Source organism: Megascapheus bottae, chromosome 2 (assembly GCF_031878675.1).
Source record: "Megascapheus bottae isolate mThoBot1 chromosome 2, mThoBot2.hap1, whole genome shotgun sequence".
NCBI classification, from domain to species: domain Eukaryota; kingdom Metazoa; phylum Chordata; class Mammalia; order Rodentia; family Geomyidae; genus Megascapheus; species Megascapheus bottae.
The window spans coordinates 48086730-48109056 of NC_143510.1; the positions used below are offsets into that span (position 1 = coordinate 48086730).

Consider the following 22327-nt stretch of genomic DNA (forward strand, 5'->3'; position numbering starts at 1 on the left):
CTGCCCTCACAGAAATATTTAGTGACATGAAACATTTAAATTGGATAATTGCAACATTTGGTCTTATCATAAAAGCAAGAGGAGGTACCGACAAATGATAGTAAATAGTAAAATAATAAAATAAATTATTATCTATATATAATTCATTTGCTTGTACATCAAAATGAAAGTTGATTTTTCTAGTATTTCTAAACAATGCAGTTCATTTGCCAGTTTTTTCAAGTTGAAAACATTTACAAAAGAACCACTAAACTGGGCACCAGTGGTTCATGCCTATAATCATAGCTGAGTTCAGGAGGATTATGATTCAAGGCCAGTCCAGGCATACACTCAATATCCCCTCTGAACCAATAGCTGGGCATGATGACATATGCCTGGCATTTCAACTACATGACAAGCCGAAATTGAGAGAATCACAATTCAGGGCCAGCCCAGTCCAAAGTAAAATAAAAGACTAAATAAAATAGATGTGTGAGCCTCCATCTCAATGAAGAAGCTGGATATGGTGGCACATATGCGTTGTTGTCCTAGCTATTGTATAAAGCATAAAATAGATCATAATCCAGTTATAGGTCAAGACAAAACTTGAGACCCCATCTCAAAGTTACCAGCACAAAAAAGGACTGGATAATTGGCTTAGAAGTAGACTACCAGCCTACCAAGCACAATGTCTTGTATTTAAACCCTGCACTACTAAAAATAATGAATAAAGAATCTACTATATATGGACTCACATATTCCAAACCCATGTTAAAGAGGCTGCTACACAATAGGCAGGTTTATACTGTATGTATAAAAGAAGGAAACACTAGACACTCACCTTAAATCCAGCCACTGCTCCAGACTGTAAATCAGATTCAATGTTTCCTGGATCCAGATAGGCAATGCTCATAAGAAAGCCTGGTCCTGTGAATGCCCAAAGTTTACGAAAGCTGAAACAGGAATACTGTACAAGAGAAGAAACAGATCAAATAGAATGTCATATCAAAGTAATGAACTAATTTCTTGTATTTTTAATCACACATGAAGTATCAGATTCATAAAAGCAAGGGATGAGAGTTGGATATCACATGGTCCATATTTCAACTCTTACACTCACTCTTTATCGACAAGCTGGTTGCCTACCTACTTGAAAGCCTTCTTTTACCTGTTTTTTCCGTAGCATCCTATTCTTAAACCAAAGGAACACAGTCAGAACCTCTGTGCCCAGCAACAGACAGGATAGAAACCACAATTGAAAAAAGAGAACAAAAATACTGTACTGACCAAAAACTACTCACTTGTGGCTGATCTGTGTTCAGAGTGTCATTTTCCTAAGCAGCTTATTAATTCTGCTTATCAACAGGGATTGGATGCCAAAATTCAAGCTGAAGTTGCTGAGCTTGAGCCATCTAGCAAATCGTTTCTACATAGGTTTTCTCTAGGCCACAGGGTCCCATCCAAGGACTTGTCACTAACCTCCTCTTCAGGAATGGCAATCTTCTCATCAAAGTATGTGGCAAAGGGCTCCTCAGAGTGTTCAGTGGATTGTGTGAGGGAGGAGTTACTATAGGCTGGGTTGATGGCACCAACACTGACAGTGTCCGCATGGTCCCCAGAAGCATCACCTGAATTAATATATTTGAAAAAAAAATCAAAATGAACAAAATACACTTACAGCACATCCAGAGTAATGAAATAATAAAATTCATTTTATTTTTTGCAATGCTAGAGACTATACACAGGGCTTTGTGCATGCTAGCCAAATGTCCCATTATTGAGCTATATATTCTTAGCACCTAAAACTAAATTATTTTATAACTGAATGTACAAGATACCATCCTAATTCTGGCTATTTCTTCCAATAATTTACTTTTATCTAATTATAATAATTTTGGGGAGAGGGTTGAACTCATGCTGGAGCCATGCCATTACATTTTTTTGGCTTTGGTTAATCTTTAGATAGCAATTTTGCTAAAGCCAGCTTCAGACTGTGATCCTCCTACCAATACCTCACATGTATCTGGGACTACAGGCATGAGCCACTTAACTTGCTAAAATAATATTTTTAGCTCACTAATACATGGACATGGTAAAATTAAAGTATAAGCCCAGGAAAACCATGCCAGCAATTCCAACCCTAGAAAGGCTTAGGCAGTATGTACTAGATTCAAGGCCAGCTTGGGCTACACAGTAAGACCTGTCTCAAAGATCTACCAAACACAGTCTTCTCCCCCATCCCCATCCCCACCTCTCCACTCATTTCTAATCATGATTGCATCAATTTTAACATTATTTTCACAATGGGATTTCTACTCTACATGTCTAGTCACATTCAGTCATTTATAATTATTTCATTTTCCTCTCAAAACTCTTACATTTAGGGATTAAAATACATCATGCCAGAACAATCCCATTAGTAATTTAAAATGTAAAATTTTTAAAGGGGCCCAGCACAGTGGCTAATGCCTGTAATCCCAGCCACTCAGAAAACATGGTTGATGACTATGACTTAAGGTCATCCCAGGCACAGAGGTTAACAAGACAACATCTCAATCAAAAAGCTGGGGTATAGTAGAGTGTACCTGTTATCCCAGCTATTCAGGAGGCATACATAGAGGGATCATGTTCAAAACCCATGTGGACATAAACTCAAGACCTTATTTGAAAAACAACTCAAGAATACAGGGAAGAGGATATGGCTCAAATGACCGATTTCTTATCTAACAAGTATAAAGTCCGAGTTCTAATCCCAATGCTGCCTAGAAAAAAAAAAAGGAAATTCATGTTTACTAGAATGTCCTTTCTATATTACTATTTCGTGTGACATTATACCTCCATCAGGATCCTCAAAAAAGCTAGTGCTGGCCGGGAGTTTGGTCTAGTGGTTAAAGTGCTTGCCTAGCATGCGTGAAGACCCAGGTTCGATTCCTTGGTACCACACACATAGAAAAAAGCTGGAAGTGGTTCTGAGGCTCAAGTGGTAGAGCTCTAGCCTTGAGAAAACCCAAGAACAATGCTCAGGCCCTGAGCTCAAGCCCAGGACTGGCAAAAAAAAAAAAAGCTAGTGCTATATTGTGGGCCTGTGTTGTGAGCTAAGGGAGGAAGATTTCAAGTTTAGGGGCAATCTGGAAAATTTAGACAATTTCAAAAAAGGAAGGATTTTTAAAAGGAAGGAAGAAAAGGAGAAGAGGGAGGAAGGGAAGAGGAAAGGGAAAATGGGGGTATAGGTAGAAGTTGCAGTTTAGACAAACATCTGTCCTGCAGGAAACCCACAGGCAGAAATATTTTAAGTCCTGACTAAGGCCTACATAAAGGCTTCTGGCATGGGTGATAGTAACAGCAGGACTCACTCAGCCTGTTTTCAGTGTTTCCCCAAGTCCTGTATTTTATAATCAGTCTTTTGTAATCACTTTTTTTTTTTTGCCAGTCCTGAGCTTGAACTCAGGACCTGGGCACCATCTTTGGGCTTTCTCAAGGCTAGTGCTCTACCACTTTAGCCACAGCACCACTTCTGGCTTTTTCTGTGCATGTGGAATTGAACCAATGTCTTCATGCATGCTAGGCAAGCACTCTACCAGGGGCTCCTGGCCCCTGTAATCAATCTTTTATAATCAATTCTTGTTGTTTTTTTTTTTTGATGCCAATAATAGGGCTTGAATTCAGGGCCTTGCGCTCTCACTAGGCTTGCTTTGCCCACAGGTAGTGCTCTACTACTTGAGCCATCCTCCAGCCTAGCATTTTGCTACTTGATGGGAGATGAAGTCTTAAGGATTTTTCTGCCTGGCCTTGCTTTGAACTGTGATCCTCCAACTCTTTACTTCCTGAATAATTGGGATTACACCTATGAGCCATTTCAGCTTGCCTATAGTTCATCTTGGATGCAGAGAGTAGAAGGTCTGAAAGACGTAATCCACCAGAAATATACCAAATTCACTTTTCTATAAGTATCAAATAGTTAATAAATGCTTATCAATGGAAGCAAGGGTTTTTTTTGTTTGTTTGTTTGTTTTTGTGGGTCATGGGGCTTGACCTCAGCCTGGGCCCTGTCCCTTAGCTCTTCAGCTCAAAGCTACCACGCTACCCGTGGGTCTGGGCATTGTCCCTAAGCTCTTCAGATCAAGGCTACCACCCAACCCTTGAACCAAGCCCCACTTCCCATTTTCTAGAGGCTAATTGGAGATAGAGTCTCAGCTCCTTTTTTGACTAGGCTGGCTTTGAACCTTGATCCTCAGATCTCAGCCTCTAGAGTAGCTAGGATTACAGACATGAGCCACCACGCCCGGCAAGAGTTTTGTTTTTATAGGAAGCTTGACTCTGCATTGATGAGGATACTTACAGAAAATGAATGAAAATTCCAAAAGGGAAGCTCAGATTTAGGAAAGATTAGACACAGTTCTCAAAAGTCCCAATAAAATACTGATAAAAGCTTTGCCTTGTATTGTATGTCTTGCTCCTTGCATATCTGAAACATTAGGATATGAAATGAGTAGTCAGAGCATTCAGGGGGTCATTATGCTAAGTCTGGGAATAGTACTAGCCTTGTAAGCATTATTGCTATACAAAACAAACCTGCAGCTAAAAGTGGCTCAACTTGAAATTGAAAATAAGATATAACTCTGTGGTTATAAATCTATGTTCATATATCCCTTATTATATAAGTAATGACCTCTGAATGGTGTTGCTGAAAAAGACAAAAGAGAAAATAGGATAATTTTCTGTTACTATCAAAAATCTAATTCCGTACAAAAAGTAATATAGTAACACAAAGCTATAAGTTACCATCTGGCATCTTCTGTTCAGGACCCAACACCATGGTAGATACCTGAGTTCCTGTGTTCTTAGAATAGGATTCTGAAAACAGAAAAGGGAGAAAGAATTATCGAATACATCTAACAAGTACAGAGCCAGAATTTTGTTTTTCAGTATAACTGAATCCAGTCTATAAGAATATATTTTTCTACTAAATTAGACAGCCTTGAAAATAATCACAGCTTTCAGAAAATGATTGAGAGCTGTTCAACAACAACATAGGAGTAGTGGAGAACAGCTGCAGTCCCAGTTACTTGAGAGGTAGAGGCAAGAAGATCAAGCTCAGGAGGCCAGCAAGGCAGATAGCAAAATTCTCTCTCAAAAACAAAAATACAAATAGAAAAAGTAGAAACGGGGCCGGGAATTTGGCCTAATGGTAGAGTGCTTGCCTAGCATGTATGAAGACCCAGGTTCAATTCCTCGGTACCACATACATAGAAAGGGGGAAAAAAAAGCCAGAAGTGGTGCTGAGGCTCAAGAGGTAGAGCTCTAACCTTGAGAAAGTCCAAGGACAGGGTTCATGCCCTGAGCTCAAGCCCAGGACTGGCAAAAAAAAAAAAAAAAAAAAAAAAAAAAAGGCAGAAACATGTGAGGGGGCCACGAGGAGGGGGAGCGAATGCACTCATTATATTCAATGTAGATTATGTAAAAGTTAAACTATGTAACTTGAGGGTAGTGATGAGAGGGGAAAACAGGGAAGAATGATGGAAGGAGTAACAATTATCAAGATACATACCCTGACTTATGAAATTATACCCCTTTTGTACAACTACCCAATACATTTTCTTTTCTTTTTCTTTTTTGTCAGTCCTAGGGCTTAAACTCAGGGCTTGGGCACTGTCCTTGAGCTTTCTCAAGGGTAGTGCTGTACCACTTGAGTCATAGCACCACTTCTGGCCTTTTCTGTGTATGTGTTACCCAGGAATCAGACCCAGGGCTACATGCATGCTAGGTAAGCACTCTATCACTAGGCTACACTCCCGGCCCACTTAATACATTTTCTTGGAAAAACAGCTTGACTGGAAATAAAACCCCACAAATAAAAAAGGATGCAGTTCAAGTGAGAGATGCTTTTGATTGTTTCTGCTGATGAGACATAAATTTTCAGACCAAACTGAAGTAAAAGGTATTTTATTGATACAGGGAAGCCCTGGTTGATTCTGTAAGTGTCTGTGTAGCTGAGGATGAACTCTGCTATTGAATTATATCTACAGGCTCTAGGCAAGCCCTTTTTAATTAACAAGTACTCACAGAGAGGCTGCCAATTATCTACTCTGTCTTTGCCTCTAAATTACCCCCAAATAACTAAAACCATAGTAATCTCCCTCAGCGTCACGACATTTTAAAGATGAAAGATGTAAAACCCTCAGCTCTACCTAACAAATGAATATCAGAGTTCAATCTTGGAAGGGCAGGGAAAAAACAAAAAAACAAAAACAAAAAACAAATTAGTATGAGCACCAGTGAGCTAGCAGGGAAGGCCACTATTTTATAGCATCAAATTTCCCCAAGAAGATTTCGACTATAAAATTCCATTCTCATTTCCCAACCCCTAACATCTGGAAGCAACAGCTAACCATCCCTGTGATCTCAAGGAGAGCACAGGCACCAGCAGGAGTAGGGCTTACAGCAGGATATCAGTAATCCTCTATGCCTTTCTTGGTGTGTCACAGATTCTGTTGGGTAAGTTAAACTCAGAATGGGGGCATATGAGCAAGCCTATTTGGCTATATAGTCACAGCACATTCTCAACCTACAAGAAAAGGCTGCGTTTAAAAATTTAAAAGGACTTGTTATAGAATTTACTTCTCAGCAGTTTCCAAATTTAGACGTGAAGAATAAAATAGTATTTATTATCAATGTTCACTGATTACCTCTAAGTCCTGGCTACCTTCAAGGGTAATGGAGCCTCTCATTAGCTATCTGACTGCTGAAGTAGTCATTTCCCTACCTGAACAGTGCTCTAGTTTCTCTTTTGGATAATCTTAGTATCAATCAATATATTCTATATGTATCTTATAGACTTCCAGTAACTCGAGATGAAAGGAGTTAGGCCAATCATCTGTCATCTTGCATATAAAATATATTTTTACTTACTAATTTAAAAAATATTATCTTCCCCCCAATAATCAGTAACAGATAAGTTCTGTCTCTCATGGCTTATAGGTTTTAAGTCATTATGTGGGTAAATACCAGCAAAGAGATTCAAATAACACTGGCTAAATACAGTTCCCCTCAGCCAGTTGTGGAGTCATGCTCGCTAACCATTTAGCAACACACATCTGTCCATTCAGATTCCAATCACAACACTGAATCTTGGAAGTGCCAGAGCCTCTTCACTTTTGTAGAGATATATGTCTAGTAAGTGATAGTATCAGGTTATATTAACCCTCAAGAAAGCAGAAACCACAAATCAGACATGGGACTATGGCTCTTACAGTAAAAGAGTAACACAGAACACATAAACCAGATTGTTTCTGCAAGAACAGTTGATACCTTATTTAAGTAGCTAGATTATTTACCATAGCTAAGATACGGAACCAACCCAGGTGCCCCTCAGTAGATGAATGGATCAAGAAGTTATGGTACTATACACAATGGAATTATATAACATCTCCTCATTCGTAAGGAAAGCGAAAGACTTGGAAAAAATCATTAAGTAAGCTACACCCAAAGGAACATAGGCTCAATGGTTTCCCTCATTTGTAATAAGTGGTACATATCTAGGACTCTCCCAGCAGATTACAATGGCTCAAAACCTATGTACATAAGGTCATAAAGGATGAGACTAAATGAAATGAACTCTAGGATATGGAAACAAGAGATTTGTCTTGTGATTGTTTTTGATTGGGAGGGGGTTGAAGGAGGGAAACGGGGACAAAAGCATGAGAGGGGTATCAATGTGCACAAAGAAATGTACCTACTACCTGACAAATGTATCTGTAACCTCTCTATACATAATCCCAAAAATAAAATAAAGAATAAATAGCTGGGCATACTGGTAGTTCTGGTACCTGGGAGGCTGAGGCAGGAGAACCATGAGTTTAAAGTCAGCCTGGGTTGACTGCCATACCATTCTGAGCATATCTGATCTCATCTGAAGCCAGCTTAAGCTACATGGCAAGACACTGTCTCAAAAATAGCAAGGAAGTTGGGCATGGTGGCTCATACCTATAATCCCAGCTACTCAGCAGGCTGAGGATCAAGGTTCAAAGCCAGCCAGGGTACAAAAGGACCTGAGACTCTTATCTCCAATTAACCTCTAGAAAACAAGAAGTGGGGCTTGGCGCAAGGTTAGGGTGGTAGCCTTGAGCTGAAAGCTCAGGACACCAGCCAGGCCCAGGGTTAGGGCTGAAACCTAAGCTGAAGAGCTAAGGGACAGCGCCCAGGCTGAGTTCAAGCCCCATGACCCACCAAAAAACAACAAAACAAAAAACAAAAACAAAAACAAACAAGGGCTTGGGATGTAGGTCAGTAGTTGAGGGTTTTTTGGTTTCTGGTTTGCCAGTCCTGGGGCTTGAACTCAGGATCTGGGAACTGTCCTTATACTTTCTCAAGGCTAGAGCTCTACCACTTGAGCCACAGTACCACTTCCAGCCTTTTCTGTGTATGTGGAATTGAACCCAGGACTTTGTGCATGCTAGGCGAGCACAGTAGTAGAGTCCTTGACTAGCATGTAAAAGTCACTGGGTTTATGGGGCCGGGACTTTGGCCTAGTGGTTAAAGTGCTTGCCTAGCATGCATGAAGACCCGGGTTCGATTCCTCGGTAACACATACATAGAAAAAAGCCGGAAGTGGTGCTGAGGCTCAAGTGGTAGAGCTCTAGCCTTGAGAAAGTCCAAGGACAGTGCTCAGGCCCTGAGCTCAAGCCCAGGACTGGCAAAAAAAAAAAAAAAAAAAAGTCACTGGGTTTGAGATCTAATACCGGAAGGAGTGTAAAGAAGGTACAGAAGTGTGCATAATCTATTCTAGGAAGATTTCTATCCAAAACATGCTTTTCAAAGTTATATTTAAAAAGCAAACAACTGAAGGCATACTGAGTTTTTTGCTAAGACTATAGTCTGCAAGTAATTGTGGGTATAAACATTTTATGAATAATTATTGGTGGCATTCTAAGTGGACATTCCCATATAATGTGCAGTCAAAAAAATACAATAAGTCTGGTCTTCAAATATGTAAGGATTATTATTCCATGAGGGAAAATGGGTTCTAGATTCCAATTTTCTTATTATAGCTTTCAGTCAGCAATCTATGAGATCCATGGTTTATGACGGGTAAGAGAAGAACTTGGATGTTTACGATGCATAGCGTTTTAAGTCCTCATGAAAAGAAGTATGACACATATGGATGTGGGAAGCGAAGTAGCTTTGCTCTCCAGGACTCCAAGTTTGCTTCAATCAGTTCACAACGTTAAGGAAAGATCCAGAGTTAGAGCACAAGCACCCAGAATCAGCCCAGCAACACACTCACAAGTATGATTAATACAACTCTGTAAATCTAGTGCACCTGTAACCATAAAGTGTCACTTTCTTTAAAACCTAATACTTGTCCTCCTATCAAAAATTAATCAAGGGCTGGGAATTTGGCCTAGTGGTAGAGAGTGCTTGCCTAACATGCACGAAGACTTGGGTTCAATTCCTTAATTACATAGAAAAAAGCCAGAAATGGTGCTGTGGCTCAAGTAGTAGAGCTCTAGCCTTGAGAAAAGCCCAAGGACAGCGCCCAGGCCCTCAGTTCAAGGCCCAGGACTTGCAAAAAAAAAAAAAAAAAAAGTTAATCGAGGGGCCAGGAGCATGGCTTAATGGTAGAGTGTTTGCTGAGCATGCACAAAGCCCTGGGTTGGATTCTTCGGTACCACATACACAGAAAATTGTCAAAAGTGGTGCTGCAGCTCAAGTGGTAGAGCAGTAGCTTTGAGAAAGCTCAAGGACAGTGTCCAGGCCCTGATTAAGCCCCAGGACTGGCAATAAAAAATAATAATAATCAAGAAGCCAGGTACTGGTGGCCTGTAATCCTAGCTACTCAGGAGACTAAGCTCTGTGGATGGTGGTTCAAAGACTGCTCAGGCAGGAACACCCATAAAATTCTTATCTGCAATTAACCGCCAGAAAACTGGAAGTACAGTTGTGGCTTAGAATGGTAGAACAGGAGCTTTGAGCAGAAAAGCTCAGGAACAATGCCCACCAGGCTTTGAGTTCAAGCTCCACAACTGACCCTCCGCTCCCAAGAAAAAAATTAATCAAGGGCTAGGATGTAACTCAGTAACAAAGTGCTTGACTAGCAATTACAATGTCCTAGGTTTGATTCTGTTTTGTTGTTGTTTTTTGTTTGTTTTTTCAAGTCCTGGGCTTGAGCTCAGGGTCCGAGCACTGTCCTTGGACTTTCTCAAGGCTAGAGCTCTACCACTTGAGCCTCAGCACCAATTCCAGCTTTTTTACTATGTATGTGGTACTGAGGAATCGAACTTGGGTCTTTGTGCATGCTAGGCAAGCACTCTACCACCAGGCCAAACTCTCAGTCCTAATTCTCAATTTTTTTTTTTTTTTAATGCAGTTAAGGGGCCGGGAGTTTGGACTAGTAGTAGAGTGCTTGTCTCGCATGCAGGAAGATCTGGGTTCAATTCCTCAGCATCACATACATAGAAAAAAGCCAGAAGTGGTGCTGTGGTTTAAGTGGCAGAGCTCTAGCCTTGAGAAAGCCCATGGACAGTGCTCAGGACCTGAGTTCAAGCCCCAGGATTGGCAAAATAATTAATTAAATGCAGTTAAAAATAATTAAATGCAGTTAAAAATCAATCAATAACAGCAAAAAGCATGGCACTCACACTTTTTATTTTTAATTTTTAAATTTTATTTTTGGTGCCAGTCCTGGGGCTTGAACTGAGTGCCTGGGCACTGTCCCTGAGCTTTTTTTGCTCAAGACTAGTGCTCTACTACTTGAGCCACAGTTCCACTCCAGTTTTGTTTTTTCTTTTTAATAGTTTATTGGAAGTAAGGGTCTAATGAACTGCTTGGACTCGTTTTCATCCATAATCCTCAGATCTCAGCTTCCTGACTGGCTAGGATCACAGGTACGAGCCACCAGCATCCAGGGACCCTCAGGACTCAATGTAATGACTATTTTATACTATTTCTTATCAAAAGACTGCTGGGTGTGGTGGCTCACACCTATAATCCTAGCTACTCAGGAGGCTGAGATCTGAAGCTCACAGGTAAAAGCCAGTTTGGGCACTAAAGTACTTGAGACTCTTTATCTCCAATTAACCACCAGAAAATCAGAAGTGGCCCTGTGGTTCAAGGAGTAGGGTGGTAGCTTTGAGCTGAAGAGCTCAGAGACAGCGCCCAGACCCAGAGTTCAAGCTCCATGACCAACTGCCAAAAAAAAAAAAAAATTAAGCTCGTACAGATTCACTTGGAATATCAGAAGGGTCAGTGAAGATGAACTCTGATAAGACTTCCATAAATCACAATCAGGGACCTGCAGCAGTCCAGCTGGCAGTAAGTACTTATTTTAGCTTAATTTACTACTAGTTTGCATTAATTATCCACATACTAATTAAAGTGTGAAATTATGCTTTGGAAGTGTCACATGAAGGTAAAGACTGGAAGCCCACTTCTTAGGGGACATTTCCTGCCTCCCTAGCTTAAGTGGTCCTCTCCAAGTTCCCCCAATGTACCTATTGCTTCAGCACTATCTTACTCTTACCATAGGGTCTTGAAAACATCTGTTCCCTGTCACTTAAAACTTTCCTGTAAGTTTGAAAATCTACAGAAAGTAAGTTACTTTAAAAACAGTTATTAGCATTAAGTTATATCACCTAACTAACAATTCCTAACTAACAATTCCACATTAGTAACATATACAAGAATTCAGGAAGAACCATTTGAAAGCCCGTTTTTAAAATTGCCAAGAAAGTCTGAAATATTGAACATTAAGGCACAAAGAATTTAAAACTTTTTCCTACTATGGCCAAAAAACTAGTTTGAGCTAGAAATAATGTCAAAATTTCCTGGAGAACAAAGACCCTTATAACCATTTCACTGACTTTGAAGTTGGAACAGTCCCTCCAAAAGTCTCAGCTTTATAAAAGACTGTTTCTGAAGGTCCCTTAAGGTTTTTTCACGGTTATTACTACACAGAGGTAACCAGAGGAGTAACTGATTGTATAAATGTGAACAGTAATGTTTTAACCTGAATGGCAATGCCACTACCTCTTCTTTTTATTTCTTTAAATTTTTTAATTAAATTTTTATTTATATTTTTGCCAGTCCTGGGGCTTGAACTCAGGGCCTGAGCACTGTTCTTGGGCTTTTCCCTCAAGGCTAGCACTCTGCCACTTGAGCCACAAAGCCATTTCTAGCTTTTTCTATGTATGTGGTACCAAGGAATCAAACGTAGGTCTTCGTGCATGCTAGGCAAGTACTCTACCACTAGGCCAAACTCCCAGCCCCCACCTCTTCTTGATGCTTTCTTCAGCCATTGTTCAGTACCAGAGACAAGCTGGTGACAAAGAAAGAACGGCCAGGTGAGCAGATCAAGGCTTTAAAATGCAACACTCAAGTATCACATAGGGAACAAAGAATTGTGACTTCTTTTACCAATTCCATTTGTTCTGAAGAGAATGCAGAGATCCAAGCCCTCCCCAAATTCTCTTTCCACTGAAGGTCTACTTTCAGGCTAAAGCACTTTATAGTGCTACTAAACCAATAACTGTGTTGCACAAATGTTAGATCCTGCTGTTTGGATGATGGGAAATCAATAAAGCTTTTTTATGAAATATCCAAGTGGTTCAACAAAGCCAACTGTTTCCCCAAACCCTGCAAATATTAATGAGGTTATTAATCTCTCTCCCTCTCTCCTCTCCTGCCCCTACAACCCACCCCCTTGGAGAAAGTGATCATATTATTTCATTATAAAAGAAACAAAGAAGCTGAGCATCAATGGTTCCCATTTATTATCTTGGCTATTTGGGAGGCTGAGATTGGGAGGGTAGAGTTTGAGGCAAACCATGGGCAGAAAAGTCCTCAAGACTCCATCTCAACAGTAAGTGTCTAACTGGATGTCATGGTGCCTGTCTATCATACCAGCTACAAAAAGAAGTCTAAAATAGGCAGACTGTAGTCTAGGGATGCTTCCAGACAGGAAATAAGGCTATCTTAAAAAAAAAATACACACACACACACACACACACACATATGGGGCCAGCAGCATTGTGGTTTAGTGGTAGAGTGCTTGCCTAGCATGCATGAAGCCCTGGGTTCAATTCCTTGGTACCACATATACAGAAAAAAACAGAAGTGGTGCTATAGCTCAAGAGCACTAGCCTTAAGAAAGCACAAGGACAGTGCCCAGGCCCTGCACTCAAGCCCCAGGAAAAATGTTTTTAAAAGCTGGGGGTGGGGTAGTTTGGCCTAGTAGTAAAGTGCTTACCTAGCATGTACCAAGACCCAGGTTTAATTCCTCCATACCACAAAAATAGAAAAAGCTGGAAGTGGTTGCTCTGGCTCAAGTGGTAGAGCTCTAACCTTGAGAAAAGTCCAAGGACAGTGCTTAGGCCCTGAGTTCAAGCCAGGGCTGGCAAAAAACAAACAAACAAACAAAAGAACAACAACAAAAAAAAAAAAAACACAGAGCTAGAGGGATGGCTTAGCAGTAGCATACCTGCCTAGCAAGTGTGACACCATGAATTCAAACTCAAGAACTGTCAAAGAAAAGAACAGAAAAAGAGAGAGAGAACAAAAGAAAAAACCAAGAGAAAGGCATCTTTGATAAGTATTAGTTTCAGAAAAAGTCCTTGAAACTGTAATCCACTCTACCTAAGTGGGTAATATAGAATGTCTTCAACTAAAAAAACACACAATATACCCTGTTCATAAAGAACAAACAGTGCTGCTATTATATGTGCTTAAAATGAATCAGAGTCATGACCGTCACAACCTCTGAGACAGTAGCTTAAACTGTTCTTTTAATTAACTTTATATGCTACAAGCTTAACATGGAGGCATCTTATTTGTCCTACCCGAAAACCACACTTTCAACTGAACACCAAATTTGCTATTCCCCACCAGAGTTTGACTTTTTAGTTGAACTTAGTAAGACCATCTAAAAATAAAAATAAAGGAAATGAAAACAAGGGAGAACAAGACAAAACTGGACACATACTTAAATTTGAACACTTAGCAGGCTGAAGCAGCAGGACCCCAAGGTGAAAGCAGGCCTGGGCACCAAACCCTATCTCAAAAGAAATTGAAGGGGGGGGGGTGGGAAAGGAGAGTAAAATATGTGGAGGAAGAGTACTGATAATGAAACCAGCTCTGCCTGGGTGTCAAAGATGGTAAGAGTAGGGAAATACGCCCAGGCTGTGCAGAGGTACTGATCTTTTAGATAAAAGTATCATTCATCAACCAGACTCCAGAATTGAAGGTCCTGGTCCACACTGAAGAAAACTGTTTTCTCTGCTCAGTGTTCCTGATGTTCAATCAGTTTCTAAACCTCCCTGACTGCTCAGTGTTAGCACCACTGAAGTCTCATTTCCACTGCCTCTACTTTGGTCTTTGTTCCTCACAATCCTCACCGGGTACACTTCCTGCAAACTTCCTTCTTACCAGAACTCTGCAGCAATGCTTCCCTTTCCCGGATCAACCTGACCCTCTGACATTGTCCTGGATCACAGCCCCAAGCTCCACAAGCAATTTCAAAGACCTGCTCTACTGGATGAAAGTCCCTTGTCAAAAACAGTCTCCACATACTTCTTGCTTAGGGGAAAGAAGTTTTTCTCTCATACCTGCTTAATACTTCAATTAGGACCACACATGATGGCTTACAACTTACAACCTAGCTACCAGGATTATACTTCAAAGCTTACCTGGGAAAGAAGTTTGTAAGACTACATTTTTTTTTCATTCATTAAAAACTCCATTTCAACCAATTAAAAAAAAATCTGAGTATAATAGCAAACACCTATCACACCAGTTACAAGGAAGCATCAACAAGAGAATCACAATCCAAGGTCAGCTTGGGCCAACAGCAAGACTGTATTAGAAAAATAAGGAAAGCAAAAAAGGGCTTGGGATGGGACTCAGGTAGAATTATTGCCCAGCAAGCACAAAACCCTGAGTTCAAGCTCCAGTGCCAACCAAAATAAACAAATGAACAAACAAGTAAGCAAATAAATAACCTTTCCCTGGCAAATATGAAGAATAACCATTATATAATATTGGACTAGTTTATTCTGACAGATATCAGCTTCCAAATGTAAACTGACCCTAGCAGTTTTCCTCAATGTTTCTTCTCATAAAGCAAATAAAAATTATAAGTAGGCTTAGATAACATGCCAGTATGAGATTATCCAGCCTCATATATGCTTTCTTGTAATCTGATAAAATTTTAAACATTAACTTGTGCCTTTTCCATTCATTACCTACAAATTTTAAACAAATTTTCAATCCAAAAAGTATTAAACTATCTTAGTTTAGTAGTCATAGTCTTAGTCTCGTACAGCAAAGCTGAACAACTCAACTCAGTACTGGTCAGTATGCTGCTGTAATAAGCATCACTCTTTTAGATAAAATCATTGTGATTAATTCCTAAGAGTGCCTCATGCAATTATTAATAAACAGGAATTTCTTTGGAAGGGAAGAATCAACACAAAACATTCTCCCATGGAGTCTCCCAGATAGCACCAAGAAAAGTTGGAAGGGATTTTTAAGCCCCTGCAAAGAGCATATTATCTGTTCTAACACTTGTATATATACTATCAGTGAGACATGTACTAAAGATGTAAAATTTAACAGCACCTACCCAAGCTCTCAGTGCTGTCATCAGAAAAGATACTACCTTGTCTATCTCATTCTCTCACTTCACTGCCTCAAACTATTCAAACATCAATGAATTTTGTGAATATATGAACATCACCGAATTTTTTACTCAGTAAATAAAATATTGTATATGCATTTCATCTCAATTGAAAATTATGCTGCTAAGCCAAGTGCTAGTGGCTCATGCCTTGCAATTCTAGCTGTCAGGAGGCTGCGATCTGAGGTATGAAGCTAGCCCAGGCAGAAAAGTCTGAAACTCTTATCTCCAATAAATTACCAAAAAGTCAAAAGTGGAGCTGTAGCTCAAGTGGCAGAAGGCTAGCCTTAAGCAAAAAGAAGCTCAGGGACAACACCTAGGCTCTGAGTTTAAACCCCAGGAAAAGGGAAGAAAAGGAACAAAAACTGAATCAAAACTGGAAAGTAACCAAATGACCATGGCTGCTTCCTAACAGTAGGTTGAGGTTCAATTCATAATAAGCTTCCCCATTCCTTAACAAGAAGTGCTGCCAGGCTGTTAAGAAATTCCCCTTCTGAATCCTACAGTGCAACTGGAAAGCATGAGAAAGCAAGTATGCTGCAATCGTGGCCTTTTTGGTATTATGTCCAATATAAACTCGCCAAATCAAGCAAGACTGCAAATGAAATGTCACCCAGTGGGGGGAAAAAACAGCCAATGAAGTTCTCAGGTTTCATTCACCAACACTGTTTCTATAAAAAGGGACCTAGAATACCAGTAATTTCTAACCATACTTAATAAAACACCCAGTAGAAACCCTTTCTTCATATGTAATTACACTAAACCCTCAAAGTTGATTAAGCAGAAAAAAACCGGCCTGAGGGTTCACTTGCAGTAGGCCATGAGGTTCTGAGCAAAGGACAAATGAGGTAGACTCTTCATGGAGAAAGAAAGCAAAGTGTAAACAGAACAACAAAAACTATGTGCAGAAGTTGTTCCAAGCACTTTATATGTACCAACTGCTTTCTCACCAATAACCGTCTAAATCGAGATCATGGATCCCTATTTTAAGTATAAGGAACAAAAGAACAAAGAGCCTTAGAAACTTGGATAGAGATGAACAGATCGCTGAAACTACATCCAGCAACATTCCTAGAAGTCCATCTTTCCCTGCTATCGAATCGTAGTATGTTTGCTTTCCATCCAGAGGGGTCGTTCTCGTTAGCTCCCTGCTTTATGAAGCAATGCGCAAGAGAACATTTGCAGTCCACACAGAGAGAAAACTCAACGCGTGGGTTCAAGTTCTGCCCAAGGGATCAGATCTGGAAACTGGGGACCTAGGAAACGCAAGAGTCGGAGCCATCACCCGCTAGCATTTCCTGGGTGGTGTGTGTCACAGAAACACCGGCTCTGAATGAGGCCGGAATACGGGGCCCCGGGCGCTGCACACAAGGCCGCAGCTCACCTGCAGGCAGGTGAACGGCCCGCCCGGCTCGGATGCCCGCTGGACGCGGGCGGGAGGCCGCGGACACCGACCGGGCCAGGGCTGCGTCTGTAAGACGACGACGGGAAACCTCGTCCCGGGCCCGCGCGCCAGTGTGTCCCGCGGCGGCGGCGGCTCCCGCACCGTCGGACCGGGGTCCAGCCGGGCGGGGGCTGGGCCTTGTCCTAGGCCGCGGAGGGAAAAGCGCGAGGCCCTCCGCGACCTCCGGAGGTTACTCCCCGTCCCAGCGCTCTGTCCCCGGTCTTCCTGGGACTAAAGGGGCTCCAAGTTCCTCTCGACCCCGGGCGAGACGCCTCGACTCTCCCGGCCCGCACGTCTCCTCACAGCCCCACAAGGCGCGCCGGCAGCCCTCGCCTGCCAATCCCCACTCCCGCCCACCCGCTGTAAGGCGTTCCGGCCTTAGACCCCGCCGGCCCCTCACCTCACAGGGTCCGTAGCCACCTGACACGCTGTCAGGACGCCCGCCGCTCCACATCCCTGGGGCCAGCGCCGAAATGGCCAACCCCCAGCCCACCACGATTGGCCAGCAGGACGGCAGGCCCTCATTCCTATTGGCTAGATCCCTGCAGCTGTCGTGTGCGTGGCCGGCAGCTCGCGGGGAGGCTCCGCCCACCTCGAGCTCCGGCCGGAGGCGGGGCCGCCGCGGGAGATGCGCTCACACAGCCGCTTCCGGCGCGGCGCAGTTCTACTGAGCTGGCGAGTCCTAGGAGTTCGCATCACGCGGACGGCCCGGGAACCAGATTCCCGTGACAATTCCCCGCCGCCACCCTGGTGGCCCTGACCACCAAGCCTGGTTCTTCCGGAGACCTGACTGCGGGATGAACAACTACATCCGGCTGCCGATGGCTGACGCCTGTAACCAATCCTAGCTACTCAGGAGGCTGAGATCCGAGGGTGGCACCAGTTCGAAGCCAGCCCAAACGGGAAAGTCCCCGAGACTCTTACCTCCAATTAGCCAGCAGAAATCCGCAAAGTGAAGCTGCGGTTCAAGTGGCAGAGCCCTAGTCTCAAGCACAAAGGCTTAAGCACAGGCCCCGAGTTCAAGCCCCAGGATCAGCACAATCATGAATTAACGAATTAATTAAAACATGTGCCTGCCATTACCCCTTCCTTTTACTTCCAGTCATAGCGTTGTATTGCGCTCTCTTGCCAGGACAATACACCGCATGACTGGGAAGAACTGCAGAACATTTGCTGATATAGCAAGTTCCACTGCTCTCAGATGTCCTACTTCCAAGCCTCCCATTGAATTGTTTTCCTCAGCTCTGCTAACCTGCCCACACGTTATCCTTGAGTACAGCAAAGCCACCCCTACTCCCACCCGAGCCCCAATCTCACCCGCGGTGTTTCTCTGAAGTTGCCTGGAGAGTAAATGACCCTGACAGATCACTTTGTACACTGTCTGCCAGCGACACCAAAAACATTCTTACTGTTACAGCATGAGAGATAACCAAGCTTCTTTGTTCACGTAGAAACTGCTACAAGAAAATTTGATTAGTAGGAATACAAGATAATAGGAGAGAGAACTGCAAAAAGAAAAAAAAAATCCAAATAAAGTAAAAGCAAATTCTAGAGGGAAAACAAAACATCTTCACTGTATTCATTGTACTTATAAACGTATGTTGAACTGAACCCCCCTTTGTACAACAGCTATTAAAATATAATTCAAAAAAAAAATCATCTGATCTGCTTCTTGGCCCAGGCTGGTTTCTCCTGGAGAAAACAGAAAATGCACAAATTAGTTCTAAGAATGTCTCTACAGAGAATCTGTGGAGTTGAAGAAAGGTTTGATCAAGTCCTTCTGGAGAGGGATCATTCCTTTGGGAACCTCGGCTGCATGTAAGATGAAAGGTCAGAGGCTGTTCTTGTCCTTCCAGGTCAGTGCACTGGCAGCTTTCCTGGCTACTTACTTAGCTCGCAGTTTGGAGCTGCCTCCTTCTTCAGCTGCTTCTTCCCCATGGTGCAGAACTGGTTTGACTTTTCTTAGGGCTCTGCTGTCTCTATATATGCTGATTAGGGCGCCTCCTTTGGTTAGTGCAGACACTGCTTGCTCTAAAGAACAGCATTTGTAAATACTGGGAGAAAAATTTCAAGAGACAAACCACACCCTCCAAAGCACAATCCAATTTCATCTTTGACCTGCCATGAAAAGGGAAGCATTGTGCCACTCCTTGATATTAATAAACAGTAATTGAAGACATTTATTCTGAGATTTTATTTCTGTGCCACTTGGCAGGAGCAGGAACTAGGAGGCCTTGTGGGTGGCGGTGAATGAAAGGGGTGGAGTAAGAGGAAAGGCTTTCCTGGATGCCGCTCCCCTTGGCATGAAGCAACTATTTGTACCAGTGCTGCTTAGGTAGTAGGACTCTGCCCCTCTGAAACATGAGTTGAAGCCAATTAACCCAAAGCGTGACACTCCACATGAATTTTCCACTTAGTACGTGCAATATTGATACACTTCTGAGGAGTCTCAAAGTATAGGTGAACATGCCATTTGGTCTACCCTTTGGGATCTGAAGGAGCCGCTGGCATTAGCCTAGTCATCAGTGATCCAGACAAACCCAGGACATGGTGCCTGAAGGAAACATTAAAAGAAAAAGGCAAGCCAAGATTTCTCAACTTGGGAGGAGGGGAGATGAAAGAATGGGGAAATTTTACCACAGGGAAACGACTTAAAATACCTGAAATAGGAAGAAAGCAGTAATCATTCAAGTTATCTAGGTAGGCTTTCAGCAAGTGGCTCTGGCTCTGCCAGAACACCCTTTGTGTGTAGTAACCTGTCAGGATTAGCTATCTAATTCTGTTTTCGCTCTTTTGAAAAACTGCTTAAACTGCTTGACCACCTGAGTGTGGTATTTTCCTGGTGAACAGACCACCTGCGTGTGGTGCTGTCCTGTAAAAGTTCAGCTCCACAGAAGATCAGGGCTGTTCTCTATCAGCCCGAAGGTGGAGAGTAGCCACTGCGCTGCTATTAAACTGACTCCTAGCTTCGTGCACTGAGTGCTGGTGACTATTGCTAGGGGGTTCAGGGACCCCAAAATGGCTGGAATATAACGTTGGGTCAGTATTCTATCCAGAACCTGGGGGTTTAAGTACTAAAATTCAAATCAGAACACCATCTATCTCCTGTCTTGATTCTAATTCCCTTAGGTAAATTCTTTGGGGCTACAAGAGTAAATCAAGTGGTAAGCACTTAGCCAGTAAAAGGCCTTGCGTTTAAAAAGAAAAAAAGGGCAAGGCAAAAGAAAGAAAAGAACTGTGTACCAGTGCCTCATGCCTGTGATCCTAACTACTCAGGAGGCTGAGATCTGAGCATCTTCATTCAAAGCCAGCCATGACGGAAAACTTTAACCCTTGTCTCCAATTAACCAGCAAAAAGCCCAGAAGTGGAAGCATGGCTCAAATAATGAAGTACTTACCTTGAACTAAGAGCTAAAAAAAAGTGTCTAGTCCCTGAGTTCAAGCCCCAGGAACAGCACAAAAAGAGAGAATGAAAAAAAAAAGCTGCCTCTGCAGCGTGACATAGAGACAATTCGTCTCTTCCAGTTAAAATAGACGTATCTGTAAAAATCACCCATTAATGAATGTTTTAGGGAGGAAATATTTAAATTTATGACTTCTAGAAGTAGGAGTGGGGTTAGTAATATTCCAGCCATTTTAGGGTCCCCAACCCCCTAGCAATAGAGTCACCAGCACTCAGTGAGCAGAGCTAAGAGTCAGTTTAATAGCAGCGCAGTGACTGCTCTCCACCTTCGGGCTGATAGAGAACAGCCCTGACCTTCCGTGGGGCTGAGCTTTTAAAGGACAGCACCACGCGCAGGTGGTCCTGTTCACCAGGGAAATACCACGCGCAGCCCGTCAAGCAGGTTAAGCAGTTTTCCAAAAAAAACGAAAACGGAATTAGACAGCTAATTCTGACAGGTTGCTACAGGGTTCAGGTGTAGTTCTGTTGCCGTGCACCTGTCTCACATGTGTGAGGCTTGAAACTGAATCTTCACCCCCCCACCCCGAAACAAATATAAGACAGGGCTGGCAGCACTGGACAAGAGACAGAGATTCTGAGACCAATCACCAGTAGCACACAAACACCAAACTCTAATGATAAGAGTATAGTTCAGGTGGTAGAGGGCTTGCCTAGCAAGTCTAAGACCCTAACTTCAAACAATACTACAGCCAAAAAGAATAATAAAAATAGGCATAGATTTACAATGAGGCAGTATCGCCCCAAATCATTTCCATTAGTCAGATGTTTCTCCCAACGTAGACCTGTGCGGGGTGGGGGGGGCGGGGTTGCACTCTTGCCTGACTTTTCCACTCATGATCTTTCCACTCACAGTTGCTGCCACTCTACAACTTGATCTCCAGACCCTCCACTCCCTACTTTCTGGTGGTTAATTGGAGGTAAGAGTCTTACAATGTGCATCTGATCACTTAAAATAATATTTACTGAAATGAACTCCAGGAAATGGAAACAAGAGGTTTTTTTCCCCTCTGTTGCTGTTTTTCTTTTCTCTGTTCATTTGTCTGTTTTTGGAGGGTAAGGGGAGCACAGATATGGAGGGACAAAGGGAGAAAAAAATGCAGCACTAGGCACCATGATGAAAACAAACTAAAAGTTTGAAGGTGGGAGGAGGAGAAAAAACTGGGAGAGAGTGAAGCCAAACAAAAATGTACTCTTGTGGGCCAGGAGTATAGCCTAGTGGTAGAGTGCTCACCTTGCATGCATGAAGGCCTGGGTTCGATTCCTTGGTATCACATACACAGAAAAGGCTGGAAGTGGTGCTCAAGTGGTAGATAGCTACCCTTGAGAAAGCCCAAGGGCAGTGCCCAGGCCCTGAGGTCAAGCCCCAGAATGAAAAAAACAAAAAAACCAACTTTGGGCAGGGAGTTTGGCCTAGTGGTATAATGCCTACCTAGCAAGCATGAAGACCCTGGTTCAATTCCTCAGTACCACATACATAGAAAAAAGCCAGAAATGTTGCTGTGGCTCAAGTGGTAGAGCACTAGCTTTGAGAAGACCCAAGGACAGTAGTCAGGCCCTGACCTCAAGCTCTAGGATTGGCAAAAAAAAAATGTACTTTTGCCAGGCACCAGTGGCTCATACCTATAAATCTTAGTTACCCAGGAGGCTGAGATCTGAGGATTACTGTTCAAAGCCAGCCTGGGCACAAAAGTCAATGAGACTCTTATCTCCAATTAACCACCAGAAAACCGGAAGTGGTTCTGTGGCTCAAGGGGTAAAGTGATAGCCTTAAGCT

General features: G+C 42.5%; 1 protein-coding gene across 1 annotated transcript in view; it reads right to left on the reverse strand.

Annotated features, from left to right (window-relative positions):
- The window catches only part of Slc11a2 (solute carrier family 11 member 2), a 45634-nt gene extending 26607 nt beyond the window's left edge, over nt 1–19027 (reverse strand). The window contains exons 1-4 of the mRNA XM_090325769.1: nt 18980–19027; nt 4762–4833; nt 1459–1607; nt 821–946 (exon numbers count right to left, since the gene is read on the reverse strand). Of these exons, the coding sequence (XP_090181895.1) occupies nt 821–946; nt 1459–1607; nt 4762–4795 (309 nt within the window). The 5' untranslated portion in view covers nt 4796–4833; nt 18980–19027. The remainder of the gene's footprint in view (nt 1–820; nt 947–1458; nt 1608–4761; nt 4834–18979) is intronic.
- Between the last annotated feature and the right edge of the window lie 3300 nt (nt 19028–22327).